The sequence below is a fragment of the Aulostomus chinensis genome, chromosome 2 (genome assembly GCF_037954235.1).
Source record: "Aulostomus chinensis isolate RoL2024-O1b breed Wild chromosome 2, RoL_Achi_v1.0, whole genome shotgun sequence".
NCBI lineage: Eukaryota > Metazoa > Chordata > Actinopteri > Syngnathiformes > Aulostomidae > Aulostomus > Aulostomus chinensis.
The window spans coordinates 28,319,680-28,335,533 of NC_141321.1; the positions used below are offsets into that span (position 1 = coordinate 28,319,680).

At 41.4% G+C, this 15,854-nt stretch overlaps 1 protein-coding gene across 10 annotated transcripts in view; it reads left to right on the forward strand.

Moving 5' to 3' along the window:
* The window catches only part of celf6 (CUGBP Elav-like family member 6), a 135,353-nt gene that overhangs the window by 97,073 nt on the left and 22,426 nt on the right, over positions 1-15,854 (forward strand). For 6 of the 10 annotated variants that reach the window (XR_015110524.1, XM_086188745.1, XM_086188780.1 and 3 more), the window contains exons 4-5: positions 4,589-4,717; positions 8,495-8,574. Coding sequence is in view for 9 of the 10 variants with exons in the window: in XM_086188745.1 (XP_086044871.1) it covers positions 4,589-4,717; positions 8,495-8,574 (209 nt within the window). In the remaining variant the exon portion in view is untranslated. The remainder of the gene's footprint in view (positions 1-4,588; positions 4,718-8,494; positions 8,575-15,854) is intronic. The other 4 variants (XM_086188772.1, XM_086188736.1, XM_086188789.1 and 1 more) reach the window with 2 other exon arrangements.

Below are 15,854 nucleotides of genomic sequence, written 5' to 3' on the forward strand. Positions count from 1 at the left end.
CAAACTCAGAACTTAAGGAAAAAGAATCAATAAACGTTTACTAAAATGTATTGAGTGTCATCCTTGTCAAAACTTGCCGTATTCAGTGTGTAGGTTGCCACTTGCTTGCTGGCTAGTGGCACTTTTAATGTTTTCTACTCTCCATGAGAAACTCATTATCTAAAAAAAAAGGTTTTACCAAAGGCTTGTGATTCTAACATAGCTGTAGTTTTCACACGATAAGGAGGAAGAGTAGATGAGGAGAAACAAAACTCAATATTAAGATGCAGTTTCTAACATTTTATATACACCAGTTCTACACGCCTACATGTTTGAGCATGTCTGGTGGCGGGCCTCCCAGGCAGTGCAATCCAGAATCAGGCTTTTCTAATGAGTCCATAAGAAGCACAACTTCTCTGTTGTGCTGCCTGGAACATTACTCTGCATCTGAAATGCACCCAGCGGCCTAGCAGGCATCTTTTATCGTTGGATGCAGCTGTCCATGCTTTCTGAACACTTACTACTACCAAGCTTCCCTGACTATTGCCAGCGGGCAATAAGTGATAGAATCATAAAAAAAGAAATATTTACCACGACACGGGAGCAGGAAAGTAATTCTTTAAAGAGAATATTCCCATTATTGGCAAACAAAAGCAGAAACATTTGAAAAGTAGACTTCACAGCAACTGATTCTTTGCCCGGAGAGAAAAAGAGTAGGGTGAGAGATGACAATAAAGGGGAAAGGAAAAAAGGAGCAATTGAGAGACAAAGAGAGAAGAGAGGAAGAGAAAAAGCTCAATCTATATGCATATACTGAAGCCTACAACACAAGTAGCACTTTATTCCGGCGAGAGGGGCATCAATCTTGACAGCATATGGCGTCTGTGCAAAATCCATTAATTTTTAATATACCGGGGGCTGAAATGAAAAGGCTTCCTGAGACAAGCAATTGTCAGATGTCAGTAGTGTTTTGATAACTTTTTTGATCTCCTTTTTTATTTGAATTCATAAAATGGGGCTGTCCACATGCCACCTCAGGTTGGACATGGCTGGAGACTGACATGGAACTATTTTCCACACAATTGCTCCGACCTTCAGTCAGGAGATGAGGCACGAGGGAAACAACAACAACAACAACAACAAAAAAAGCAAGTGTGGATGACATGGCATATGAATGTGACAGTACACCGGCTCAGGCCTGGAATAAAATTATGTATTTTTAAACCTGCTAATTACATTATTAAGTATAAAACAGAGTTCCAGAGGTTTATAAATTAATTAGTGGTGTTTGAGGATGCAGTGATAAAAAACAAAAAAAACAAAACTTACGACGTAGGCAGGCTTGCAAACCCCATACACACTTTTATTCTTAAGTAGTGACAATGTTTAAAAGTGCAGATTACAAAGGTCTCCTCAGCACAGAGCAGAGAAGTGCAATAGAGCTCAAATGTTCTTCAGCTGTACGGCTCAGCCCTGTTAGAGGGATACAATCGGTCCCTCTCAATGAGAGATAAGTACAATGAGGTCAAACAGTCAGCTCAGTGAGTTTTGTCATACTTCTATATCCTCAGTTAATTCCATAGGAAGGTCCTCACCCCTCTTATTGCAGAAGCATGACTGTACTTGAGTGTACTCTCTTTTTCCACCTCTTCACTTTTAATGGATTACTCTTTGGAGTTATAGAGTCATCTCCTTGTGTGGAGGGTGCATTACAAGATATTTATTCATATTCATAAAATGCCAATTCAAAGCTTGCAATTGGCCATAGGAGATGAGCAGGAACTTTCAGAATCCAGTAACAGCTTCTTTGGAGACAGGGGCAAAGTGGACTAATTAATAGCAATCCATACTCCGGCCAGGGCATGCAGTGGGCCAACTGAGACACTCTTAGGTCAGGCAATGAAAAGATAGCAGCTCCAAATTCATTTTCTCACAGTGGCTCTCCCAAAGGAAGGCTCTGAAGTACACTCACACTTCCTTTAATGCCTTCACTGGGGTGTAATTTATTTTTGCGTTTGCCAGCACATTTGGAAAGTTCATTACCTCGCTCATAGCTTGTTAATTAGCCTTGTAAAGCCACCATTAGATGTCCTCGGGCCAGGACCGAGATGAGACTTTTGTCCCAAAACATTAACACACTACAGGAGGCCTGTAAAACTGCACTCTGTCCATTTAAGTAGAGCAGTGACACTTCAGTAAAAATCTGAAAGACAGAGGAGAGGGGCAGTCATGGCAAAGTCACACATGATGAGCAGGGGTCAGGCTCATTTTTCACCAACTCCTCCACTTATGTCAAATGTCTAGTCTATGTCCATTCAGCTAAATGTCTGCCCACGTGTCAGTCTTTACTAAATCACAGCCGACGGTATAAGTGGTTGTCTCCACGGTGCTCTCCTCTAGGTTCTCGCTCGCTTCCAACCCTGGAGCTCCAAGGGAGCAGGAACAGTAATGAGCAGCCGTAGCAGGCTCTACGGTGGGTTTGCTGTGTGAGACATGAACATGGGCAGACACCACAGCTTCAGCACCAGCAGCAGAGACCAGGCACCGTGGCCTTATTGATTATGCAGGTGCTCATTTGTGTGGCCAAGCGGGTAGCATGCACGTGTCTCATTTGAACTTTACAAAAATGGAACAGGATCCGATTTCCCTTCTGCAAAAAGGAAGCCCTGGTGCTTTATTTTTAGAACAGCTGCATCTAATGGGGCCTGGCAGGTACAGGAGGCGTCACATCTGTCGAGGCCCAGGTGATGCTCTCGCCCTCTGCTCCTCCCCACTCCTCACCCGCTCCCTACCAGTCAAATGACTCACACTGAAGATCAACAGTGTCATTTCCAATAAACTCTTCTTCCTCATCCTGCCACTTTCCATCTATTCTGGAGGTGGGTTTGTGCTAGTAGCCATTTCATTCCACAACACAGCTGAATAGGGGATGCATAATGTAAAAGATGTAAAGAAGATGAATGCTCTGTCTAGTACCAGAGCACGGGGAAGATTAATTAGACGAAATCAGCTTTCTGACCACCTACAATTTAGTATAGAGTCCATATGTCTGAGCTATAATGTCCCCCCGGTGAGCACAGTATGAGGCACAGTAGCAGTCAAGATATTCGCAGACCTGCTTTTTAAATGTATCTACGCTAGTGTGGTAATTCTCATTTAACTTGGGTTTGGCTTGGCCTGGGAAAAAAACACAACCCTGATGTTAAATCCTAGTTCCAAAATAATGAAAAAACTACAGTCTGACTTGAACGTAACATGTCTCACAGGGACGGGTTGAAGAAGTAGTCATTGCAAAATGTTGTGACAGAGGATGTAATAAATTTCTGGTTCGGATGCTTCATCCTGCACAAAATTATTTCCCCCTTCCTGTCATTTTGTCTATTTTTGACTCAAAATAAAGCAATTTGTTTACTGTAGTGAGAAGTGAGACATTTAATTGAAGCAGAGATTAGGGGGGGCTATATATCACAATATAAACTTCCCTCTAAAATGATTTGCCATTCTTCTACTCCGAAGAAAGAGAACCAGACCATAGTGTTCAACCGATCCATCACTGGGTTGAAGCAATATCTTGTGATCCTGGTTATTACGTGGTTGAATTGTGATGCGGTACAGGAAAAAATAAATCTCATTTATCCTTTTACTTGTATACCGACTGTGAAGAATTATGCATTGTGTGCACAAAGTAGTAGGAAGACAAATTCCTTCTTTGAATTTGCACTGTGTGGATCTTACTTTCCTTTAATTTGTTGTTGCAATTGCTGGGAGGTGAAAAATGAGAAATCTGCAAACCTGTGGCTCCTAATTATCCATAAAAAGAAAAAAAAACCTTGATACTGAGGAGCTTCATTCATTATTTCTGTCCAGCTAACACTGGGCAGAATAATATCTTGAAATTCTAATGGACTCATTTTGTTTGTAGCTTGACTGTTACGTTTTTTTCTATAAAGCTTGGAACGTTTGTCCCTCCTTACAACATGTTTCATTTGTAATGGTGGACAGGCAGATGAATCAGGAATGAGTACTATATATATATATATATATATATATGTATGTATATACATATATATGTATATGTGTGTGTGTGTGTGTGTATACACATAATGAGGCACTTTTTCTTGAATTTATGATGTGCGTAGACCTTTTAAAGCTATAATTCACTGCATAACAGATGACACGTTGACACATGATTAGAATACTATCCTTTGGTGGTGATAAAATGTCCTTCAGTGATCACTTCGATCTGAGCAACTTAAGCATGCAGATGATCCAGCAGTACATTGAACTGAAGAAAACATTCCTGCTGTCTTTTCCTTTGCTTGAAACCCTTAACGCTGCAAACATCCTCTGTATCAAACTTTAGTTTAGTGGAAACAGGAATACAGCTCCCTCACATGAGTGCGACGTGGCGCACCACACAAGATCAGCAACAATAACAGCAGCAGCAGCAGCAGCAGTAGTGTAGGTTGCTGATAAAAGGGGCTGGGGGTGGGGGGTTGGGGGGTTCCTCTCAGCTCAGCAGAACGGTGCCATCAGCTGTAGCATTTGTCTGTTCTCTCCTCTCTTCCACCCTCCCTCCTTCCCTCTCCCTTCCTCTCTTCCAATCCAGAAGACAGGAAGCTGTTTGTAGGAATGCTCGGCAAGCAACAGAGCGAGGATGACGTCCGGCGGCTGTTTGAGACCTTCGGGCAGATCGAGGAGTGCACCGTCCTGCGAGGGCCTGATGGGGCCAGTAAGGGTCAGAGCCCACACACCTCCCACTCTCTCTCCCTCTCAGTCTCTTTGCATCCCTTTATATGTATGTGTATTGTCTCTCTCTCTCTCTCTCTGTCAGCCCTTTACATTTTTAAGAGCCCGCATCACCCGTCGTGCATTCATTGACATCTGCGATCCACTTTGATTCTGAATTACTCATCCTTCCCTTCAGCCTTTCTCTTTTGTCACCACGTCTTCTGTGCCGCGCTTGCATTTCTTTCTTACCTCATTGTCATCGTGCTCCAACACCTCCTTCCTCTCGCTTCCTTTTTCTCACTACTTTCTGTATTTCCATTCCCTTTTTAGTCCTCGCTCTACCCCTCACTCTGCCTCTAACTTCTTCCTATGCTGTCTCTTCATCACGGCAGCTCCTCATACCCTGGGCTTGTACTCAACACAAAACATCACACAACACCTCGTCTTTCTGCTCACCTCCTCCTCCTCCTCCTCTTCCTGTTATCTGAAAAATGGAAGGGTGTAATCATGTTTGTTTCCCACATTCCCGTCACCCCTCCCCAGAGACAGCATTGGACGATGTCCTACTGTAAATAAAGCAGCCTGGCGCTGGGGTTTTCGCTGCTGTCACTCATTGTGTGGCAGATTTGCTTGCATTCACGAACAGCTTATGCATTCATGTCAGCGGCTTATGTGCTATTTAGTTAGTAGCATTGTCAAATTAAAGATGGCTGTGAAATGTATGATGCCGGTGCAGTCGTTGTGGGAGTCCTTTGTTTAGTCCCTGTCTCACAGCCATATTTCGAGTGATAATGACAACGATATTGCTCAGAACCCTCACGGTCCTTTCTCACTGTTAACTGTGATTTATCCTCCTATATGAGGAGTCTGAATGTGTGAAAGGGGTGTGTGAGGCGACAAGGGAGAGGGGTTGATAATGCATGTGCCTTCTGATTAAATCAAAGAGAAAGCCTGGCTATAGCCAACCACAGGCCTATCTGTGTCTACATCTGTTCCTCTCACTGTTAATCCCGGGTCTATTGCTTTGTGTCGCCCCAACGGCCCACTACCTTTCTTTCTCCCTGGCTTGTTTCCTCTTTCACAAACCCCACCACCACCCTCCCTCCTTCCCCACCCCTATCTTCCTGTCTGCTCAGATGCCTCAAGCTGACTGACAGCACATAAAATGAAATAAGGCCGGCGCTGCTGTGTCAGACAGGAGCTAGTTTTCTCCCTCATTCGCGCTTTCACTCCTCTTCACCCTCCTGCACCACCACACCACAACTTTTTTTCCCTCCTCCTCTCTTCACATGCCATACGTTTGCTGTATTGGTATTTGTCTCTATTATCACCGGCTCGAAACTTTTCTTTCTTTACCAGTGTGGGAATAGAAAAGTGTGGGGCAGTGTTAACTCTGAATGCCAGACAAAGGTCTCATATGGTCCTATCACTCACTGAGCAACAGTCCAATGCAATTATTATTGGTTGTTATGGCAAATTATTTTGCCAACCGCCTTTCTCAGAATGAGGTTCTTCTAATTTGAACGAGACGGACCTTGAAATTGACAGTGCTATCTGTTCCATGATGGAAGCTTAGTCCCCTGTTGATGTAAATTTATGCTACTCAGAAGCTTTTCAGCACCCCTCTTCACCCGATAAAAAGGCCGAGAAGTTAACATCCATCTCTCTATGGCGCTGCTCCTCAAAGTACTTTCAAAGTGCAACACTTGCTGCCAGAATTGAATAGAGCCCCCGAATTGTCAGGAATAATAGAGAGATGGCTTTTAGGTCTATAATTAAGTTGTGTTATAAATGTCACCCATCCAGCGGGATGGAATTCATGCATACATATTATTACCCCGGGAATTCAAAAGGCAGTGCAGATCCTCTCGCTTGAAAGCAATACAATCTCTCTTTTTCCTTTTTCACCAACTTATTCTGAGCCATCAAATTCAAAAACTCAAATGTGCACTATAATTTATGAGGCTGAGGCAGTCTCGCTTTCTTTTGAGATGTTGTGTTCCATGTTCTTCTTCTCTCCCCCCCCCTCAGTGAAAAAGCAAGGCTACAGAGGGGTTTTTTGTTTTGTTTTTGAGGACATTATATGTTTGACATGGCTCTGCCAATGATAGTGTTTTGAATGTCTGACTCTCTGGGTTTAGCTGGTGGGGTCACTGGGATCCTGGCACAGTATCTGATAGTCATGTCAAGGGAACCAACAGCAAGTTATCTCACCCTATAAAACCACATGGCTTTTACGAGAACAAACTGCCCTTTATTATTTCAACTACAAAGGTTAAATGTGTTTGTTCCTACAAAGACAGAGTTGCAGTCAAATGGCACACGGACGGCTGACACATTTCAGTTAGACAAATGAAGACCTTTCCTGCCTCGACTCTGAGGGGTGTTCAAGTGAAGTAAAAGGGTCCTGGAGTGCTGTGACAGAATCAAAGGCTTGTTTGACTTATCTGTTTGCCTCTGTAGATCCATACGGCTTTGAGGACATTTGACAGTACAGAGAACACATGGCATTTACTACTCACTGAATTTCTACGCACAATAGTTTCCCACTGCTTATCATTTATTGTGTGGATGGAAAGCTCAAGGTAAAGGTGGAAATTGTCTTCTATTGATTGTGCACACACTGCCTGTCCCTAAGTTCAGTCTTTTTGACTTTGTCACAAAAGGATTAATATGTTTGTCCCACTCGTGAGACGTAGAAGTGAACAGGTCACTGCCAAGTGAAACACTTGCTATGAATCTAGAATGAATAAATGTACACATATGACTGTTCTAAAAGCTATCAGCCATTCTCAAGATCAACCGGGGGATTGAACTCAAGAGACGTTGGTCCGGTTCTAAGACACTCAATTAATGAAAAGCAGCGGAATTAATCCATGACTTTGTTAATTAGGTATCTTCTGACTTAACACATGAGCTACCTGAAGGCAAGGATAAGAATAGGACATAATAGAGCAGAACACCACATGCAGTCTATGACCACCATAATGCTTAGAGAAATAGCTCCTCTTTAATTTAATGTCTTTTTGAAAATTACCACCTTTCACTTCCACTGTATTCTACATTGTGATATTTCTCTTTATGTTAAAGTGAGACTGTCCTTACCCACCTACTGACAAACTCCTTCATCATGTGGTTAGAAAATGTAATCTAATATTTTGCATTATTATTACCCACTTGAATCACTTTTAATATGATTTGAAATGCAAATGCAACGAGGCTCCAGAACACTGCTGCAAACGCCTCTTCCCTTGTCTTCTGGCCAACTTTTTAAGTTGACTTTTCCGTTTGAGCATTAACTACACAACAGATTTAAGATGATTTGAACACCCCCTGAGCAAAGCACCCACCCCATCCCCCGCCCCAACCCGTCTGAAATTATATGTGAGCAAAGATTCAGTTAGATAGGAAGATTATAATACCATGCCATTGTCATCATAATCTCTTTTATGAGTGACTGCACACAAATCACAATGTGTAAATATTAAACAGATTAACAATCACAAACAAGTCTGGATAGTAAATGCCTTGGCACCATGCTCCAAAGTGAAGGGGGTGGAATTAGAAATGGGCGAGGGACAGGATGTTCCACACAGCTAATGCCTTCACTACAATTAGACTGATTATTTTATGCACTGAACACACAAATGCCAGAATATATTTATAATTCAGATAACATGAAAACAATGGTAATAAATTGTGTTTTGCCCCCACCCAAATTCAAGGTTATCTCCCTGATGTTGTGCCCTTTCCACATTTCTGTGTCTTTCTTCTGTGTATGCAGGCTGCGCCTTCGTCAAATTCTCCAGCCACGCAGAAGCACAGGCCGCCATCAACAGCTTGCATGGTGGACAGACTATGCCTGTAAGTAACACAGTCTGGAACATACAGTAACAATTAACTACAGACATATTTAAATTTCATTATTACTAATTCTGAAGTAGTTGAGGCCGTAGGGTTGCAGCTGTGTACCGGTTTCAAGGTTGGAATACTGGTGAATTATATGCCAAGAAAAATCTTCTTATGTGCTGAAGTTAAAAAAAAAAAACAAACTCATCTTTTATAGGTACATTCAGTTGAAATGGTTGAGTCTCAATTATATTTGTTCATCCAAAAAGAGCCTGTTTTCATTCCTTTAGGGGTTATTACATCTGATAATGATAAAATTATTCCATTATACCCCGATATTTGAAACAATACTGTAAAAATCTCTTATTGTTGCAGTAAGAGATGAGGTATAAATGAAATGAAGGTAATACCAAAGACTCTCATCTCCCCTAAAGTTTTCTAATCAATAACCATGCTTAAACCCGCAGATGGGTTCTTTTTTTCTCTTTGTGAAATGTAATTTGACTCTTTGTTTTCTGTCTCATGCTATCTATCTCAAAGGACAAAAACATACACAGGAAAGAGACCACAGTATAACTCTGTCTAAATAGATATACAGGTAGAGACACTCACATTTTTCGCTGTTATCGCACACAAAAGATTCTCACAGTCAGCATTCGCCATCTTACAGAGCGCAGCTCCATCCTCTGTATCTCTGTCTTTTCACTCAATATCCATTTCCTTCTCCAACTATTCAAAGTACCTTCTCAGCAGACTGATAGCATTTCCATTCGCAGTCTTACAAAGATATGATGACTGTGCACTGCACATGAATCCTTGAATGTGTCCTCAGGGGACATTGTGCTGCATATGTCAATGAGATGTATACCGGTTGGACCTGAAGTCACAGAATGATGGAAATACTTCTATAATACTATATACATGCACACAGTACATGCATGTAAAAGGATGGTGCTGTATGTATGAAGTTTTGGTTTTTTTTACACGACAGAAATGGAGAAGTTGTGAAAACATGCGACTCACAGCAGATCCTGGTATGAATGAGGCTGAAATAAAAGTGTGGAGCGATTTTGGACACTTGTCTTCGCAAAAAAAAGAAAAAAAAAAGAACATGTTTCTGAGGTACTTTTGATGAGGCAGTAGCAGCAATTTAATCTACATCTAAATTCAAACAGCAGATAGGAAGTGGAAAATCACGGCTGTAAGGTGAAGATATTGATTTAAGTGAGATTAGCTTCAAGAAATGTTGACATGACTGTGTGGTGGCACAAAATCGAGCTCTTAATTGGCACCATGTCGACTGTGAATAAGTAAATAGGATGCAAATTCCCGACTAGATGCAAATGTGATTATATATGACAAAAAGGGTGTCACAAATCCTTTCTAAAAATGACAGCAAATTTAAAGTGCAAACGGAAGACGAGAGCAAGACATAAAATTTTGCAGAGCATTGAAAAAAAAAAAAAAAGGATAAAAGTATGAAAGCATGTTTATTTATGTCAATATTCAGAGGCTCTCTTGACCTGCAATTGAAAACTGAAAATAACATAACAAATCTAGTTCTTACATTTGGACATTATGAACACATTCTAAGAAAGTATATATGTGTGTGTGTGTGTGTGTGTGTGTGTGTGTGTGTGTGTGTGTGTGTGTGTGTGTGTGTGTGTGTGTGTGTGTGTGTGTGTGTGTAAAATAACATAGCTAAAAATTCCAGAGGGAAAGACGGCAGGACGAAAGCAGAGACTGCTAACTCTTTGGTCATTTGAAGCAGGGCAGGTGGGCTCCGAGTCACAACCTCCTTCAAGAAGACCAAAGAAACTATTTGAAAATGGGTCATCACAGCAGAATTATGAGCCGGTCCCTGTCTTTTTGTCAAAAGAATATTAAAAATTAAACACTTATGAACTCTTATCAAGTAAGGCTTCATAAGAGCGACGAGACAGAGGTTAACACAAGTAAGTCAATAATGTTGACAAGCACCTCTAGAGTTAAGACGGATCTTCATCTGAATCATAAGACACTTCTGCTTCGTAAGATTCATACCGCAGATGTATTCTGAAGCCATGCATCCTTCAGAATGTTGCGGGACACTTGCAGTTCGTTAGTCTCAAATCAGTATTTGGCTCTTCTACATTAACTCCTGTGAAATGTGAAAACACACATATCCTATGGCTTATTTGCCAACAGCCACTTAATTCACTTTTTGCATCGTTTCCAAAATTATTATTAAAATTTGCTTCACAATCAAACAGAAATACTGGGAATCAGGGACATCACGCAGGCAACAAATTTACTTACAAATGAAATGCAATCGCTAAGAAGTTGTACAAGTGTGCTGCACTTTGCAAGATAATCAACCCTATGAGGTTTAAATAACAGAAATAATGAATTACGCGGCACCTTCCTGCCAGTGTGGGTGTGCAGAGGACATCACAGCTGGACACACACGAGCTCACACACTCTCTGCTAGACATTTACACCTTCACACTCTTCACTGATGTTCCGTAATAAATATTTACGGGTGTTTTCTGGCAGCCAGATAGTGCTCATGAACCCAGATGTAAATTTTACACATCTTTCACAAAATTCTGAAGATTTACATAATTGGACTTTGCTGGTGCAGTTTTGACTTTCTTTCAAGGAAAAATGGCACATCCAGACTGTGACTTCTGTGCCCGCTTTGCTTTAGTTTTCTTCTGTGGCCTTGGTCGGGCCATCCAGTCACCTAAGGTCAGCTGCGGATGAAGTGTCCAAGGCAACATATGGCGTCCCAAACAGACCTGGGACATGTCAACAGCCATCAAAAAGTTCATTAATAATCTATATGATCCATATCTTTCTCTCTCTATCCCTGCACCTGTTTTCCTCCTCTGCCCAAATCCAACTTCCTCTCAGATTAATAGGCAAGGTGGCCATTAGTACCCAACTAAGAATTTGGGACCAATGGGGGATGCAGTTAATTTGGATAATATCACTGCCACATGTCGTCAACAACCGACTAACAGGAGGCAGGATTCAGAGAGTGGGCTGCTCTGCTCACTGCCTGCTGCCAGCTGTGAGGTCTGGTTGAACCTTGAACAAAGAGTTGTCTCTCACTCCCTCGCCGTCTCTCTCTCTCTCTCTCTCTCTCTTAATGTTCTCTCCACAGCATCTGTGTTACCTGGCACAAGCATGCATGCCATAAATAACACCTGCACCAAAATACACTGGCCCAAAATGAAAGGCTTTAATGAAGCTTAAGGGCAGGGGATGCCACCAAAGGGCACGCGCTGATAGATCAGGTCAAAGTTTTAATTGATGTTTATTGCAGATTGCAGGTGCTTCCAAAATTAACTTAAAAGGTGACTTGGGCAGAGAACAGGCACCCTTACTGGTTCAGCTGTTGAATTACTGTAAGGTTGCAGAGGCACAGGTGGCAAAACTTCAAATAGCAGAGCCAGGGGCAGACAGGTAGCACCCAGCAAATTGCAGACAGTGTCATGTTCGGTGTCACAGCATGGCTGACAGGCCCTGTGGAGCTCACCAGTGTTGGCAGCGACAAGAGCGTGCATGTGTGTGTGTGATACTATAGCTCCGGATTAATGAGCGATAAGCCAGAGAGCATTGTCATCGTAACACACAGATCATCAAACACCTCACAAAACTGCTGTAGGATCTTGGCAGGTTTGTCGCTGACATACTACGAGTTTGGGTTTGACCTCGTCACACATTCAACTGTTATTTATGGGCCAGATGTAATATACACACCGAGTGACAGTGCCAAACTGTCGTCCATTCAAATGATCAGGTAGGTTGATGAATACCAGCGCGTTAAATGTCCTGCGTGGAAGTCAAGCAAGCAACAATATTCATCATCTGATCCAATCACACAAACTGTAACACAGTTCCTCTGTTGGTTTTAGGTGTGACAGTGTGAGTGACTCACGTATTTGTGGCACCATTGTGTAATTGTGACTTATTTGAGGACTCTCATGTTTGTTTGGCTCACTTGAGTCACATTTTATTTTCTGCAAAGCTGACGACTGCGGAGTGAGAGTGCTGTTCATTGTTATTGTGATGAAGGCAACAGCCACAAGCCACAACATGTGACTGAATCGAATATGCATTTTAGTCAAAAGACTAAAACTGACTCCAAATCAGCTGCCTTGTGTTCATTTTGGTAGCTGTTTTAGTCTCAGTCGTGTATCAAATGTCCTTGTTAGTTTTCAGCATGTTTAGCCATCTTCACTCTGCTTGTTTTTCCTCATTTTTAGTTACTAAAAGTCTGAGTATTCTTATCTTAGTCAGTGACCAATTTTAATATTTTATTGGCATTTTAGTTGATATAAATTCACTTGATTTCTTAACGATGAGCCTCAGTGGGTCTGAGGCGTTTTGGACAGCTGCTATTGATTTAGTCTTCTAAATAAAATGCACATTAGTTTGAGTCACTTTTCAATCATTGGATAATTTTTAATTCTAGCTTCATTTCATCAGCAAAATCTCTAAAATGTAGTCTCATTTGAGTTACTTACTTTTTCAGCAGTTTTAGTCTTGTTTTAGTTAACGACGTGTGTACATTTTCGGTCCAGTTTTCATCGATAAAACCACAAGGGGCCATGTTTTGTTTTTGTATTGTTGACTTTGACCGTGGCACTGAAACAGCAGTGTTCCTATCAGACACACTTGTATACTTCCTGTTATTCTAGGAATCACTGGCGTATCATTACGAATGACAGTAGCTCCCTTCTGTCTCTTTCCTTGAGGCGCTGGCCGAAGCTGCTGCAGCAGTGCGTGGTGGCCTGACCAGGACAGCATCACACACTGCTAATGAGACACAGCATAGACGTAGAAAGGTTCAAAGAGTCGAATACAAGGCATCCAGTTACCAAAACAATGTGTAATGATGTATTCAATTAATTTTTTCCGATGTAAGCCGCCGAGACAATTTTAATTTGTTATTTAAAAGTAGCTGGTACATTTTGTCATGTGGGGAAGAAATAGTAGAAGGCTCTTAGCACATTAGCTGTTCATTAGTTTAATTTTTGAACTAACTCTTTTCCCTCCATTGAGAGTGTTATATAATATTGCCGTGAGCCTGTGTAGAGGATGGAAAATGTCTGTTTACCTGTTGGTACACACTTAACACCAGTGTCTTTGTAACAGTAATGCCGAGATAAAAGCATAATGCCATTTCACCGGTGTAGTTGAGTTCTAATCCCTCAATTACCGTTGTGTATTTTTTCCATCTACACATTTTGCGGCCTATACAAAATCCAATATAGGACATTTTCACATGTCAAGTGTGTTGTTTGAGGAATTAGATTAGTTTTTGAACCTGTGGCAAATTCCTTAGTTGTACCCGTCAAAAGTGAAGGCTCCCTGTTGGCCCTTATCAAATTCCGCAAATTCATTTTCTCTCCAGGTATAGGAGTCTTGCTGGTGGAGGTTATTATTCTGTTTGTTGTGATTTTCTGCCACCAGTGAGGAGTGGCTTCTCTGCATCCATTGCCTGTGTTGTCAGCTGCCACCTGTTCCTTTATTACCCATACACAGATACACACTATGGGCATCACTTTCTTAAATTTGATTTTTTTTTTTTCCTGATTAGTACTGGAATCTATGGAGAACAAAACTGGCATTGCGTAAATAAATGTAAAATAAATGCAGTAGTAAATCATTAAATACATCTTTAAGTGAAAACATTTTGGTACTGAACATTTTTTTTTACATATATTTATTATTCCTTTATTGATTTACATTAGTTTTCCTGTTTTTGTTTTTATTTAATTAATTTTGCATTCAATGATTAATTTCTATATATCTACACTAATTTATTGTTGTGTTTTTATGCCTATGTTATGAAAGGGTAAGGACATTTTAGGGGGGATATTTAGGCTTTTAATAACAGAAATGTGATGCTCTTCCATGAGTGGCAGTGGTGGTGGTGGTAGTTGTGCTTTAGTGCTGGCAAGCTTGTTCAGTGTAGACATGAAGACTGGGTCCACTCCCGTGTTGTCATCTCCAACAGTGCACTCCGCTGGGAGAAACCAGCCCGGGCTAAACTTGCCTCATCTTGAGTCATGCTGCAATGAGTACAGGCAGCCTGATGCTTTCACAGTTACAATACTCACAATACATTCTTCATGAGGTATTAAATGGATGTAAGAATACACAAATACACCAAGAAGAAAATGAATGTGATCTAAATGCCATGCTTGGGCGCTGTGGGCAGACTTGAGCAGCATCAACGCTGAAAGGAAGATGTTTGCTCAGTGCCAGCCTCATTATATCCAACAGCCCAGTCCCTTCAGCTAACCCACAGAGTTGAGAAAGAACTGAAAAAGGTCAGGAGGTGGGATGAAATGAAATTATAAAGAGAAAAACTGTGCCGTTAACGCTGCCACGAAGGAGTATTGATTTAACTAATTGAAATGGAATCGAAGGAGACGCACCAGATGGATCTCTTCTGGCCTGAGGTGGGGTGCTGGCTGGCTCTGATAGGATCCAATCAGACGCACTCTCCCCAGGGTCCATGCTGATGCCTCCCTTCATTCCCCAGCTTCTTCCCACAGCTATCAACAGCCAACACACACACTAACACACACACGCTTGGTTGTAGTTTATGAAACACTTTTTTTGCACAAGTTATTTGAATAGCTTTGTTGTAAAAAAAAATACAAGAAAAACAAACCCTCTTTAACATTGCATTTAGTATATTTTTCTCATAAAGCAAATGATAGAATCAGACATTTGTAGACAGTGTTAGAGGAAAAGACCAGGCATAAGAGGATGAAGGCTGAGATTAAGGGAAATGATTTGTCAGGATAAATATATGAACAACTGTTGTGTAAGGTTTGTTGCAGCAGCAGCAACAGCCATGACAAACCACAGAACAAAAAACCGCCCTGGAAAACTGCCCTCTCAGTGGCACTATCACTTAGCTGTTTCTCTTTAATATTTTATAAAGCACTTGCAAAAAATAGGGCACACTTTTTTGAATGAATTACTATCAAATAGCATGAAGTAAGGCTGCACTACAGTGTAAGACAGAGACTGTGTTTGTTCAGGAGCTGAACTCACACTATCACAGCGTGTAATGTTCAGCTTTACAGGGTGTATGTTTGTTTATTTCTATGATTTTATGTTTAGATAGAACAGCTTCGCTTGCTTCTAAGTAGCACTGAAGCTTAAACTTGGACCTGGAGAGCAGCTTGGTCTTGCGCTCCCTCAATTTCAACTCATTCATGCAGAAACAGGTGTATGTGGCGGCACTGGTCAGCCTCATCCTTCTCTGTCACTGTGTCCCCTGCAGT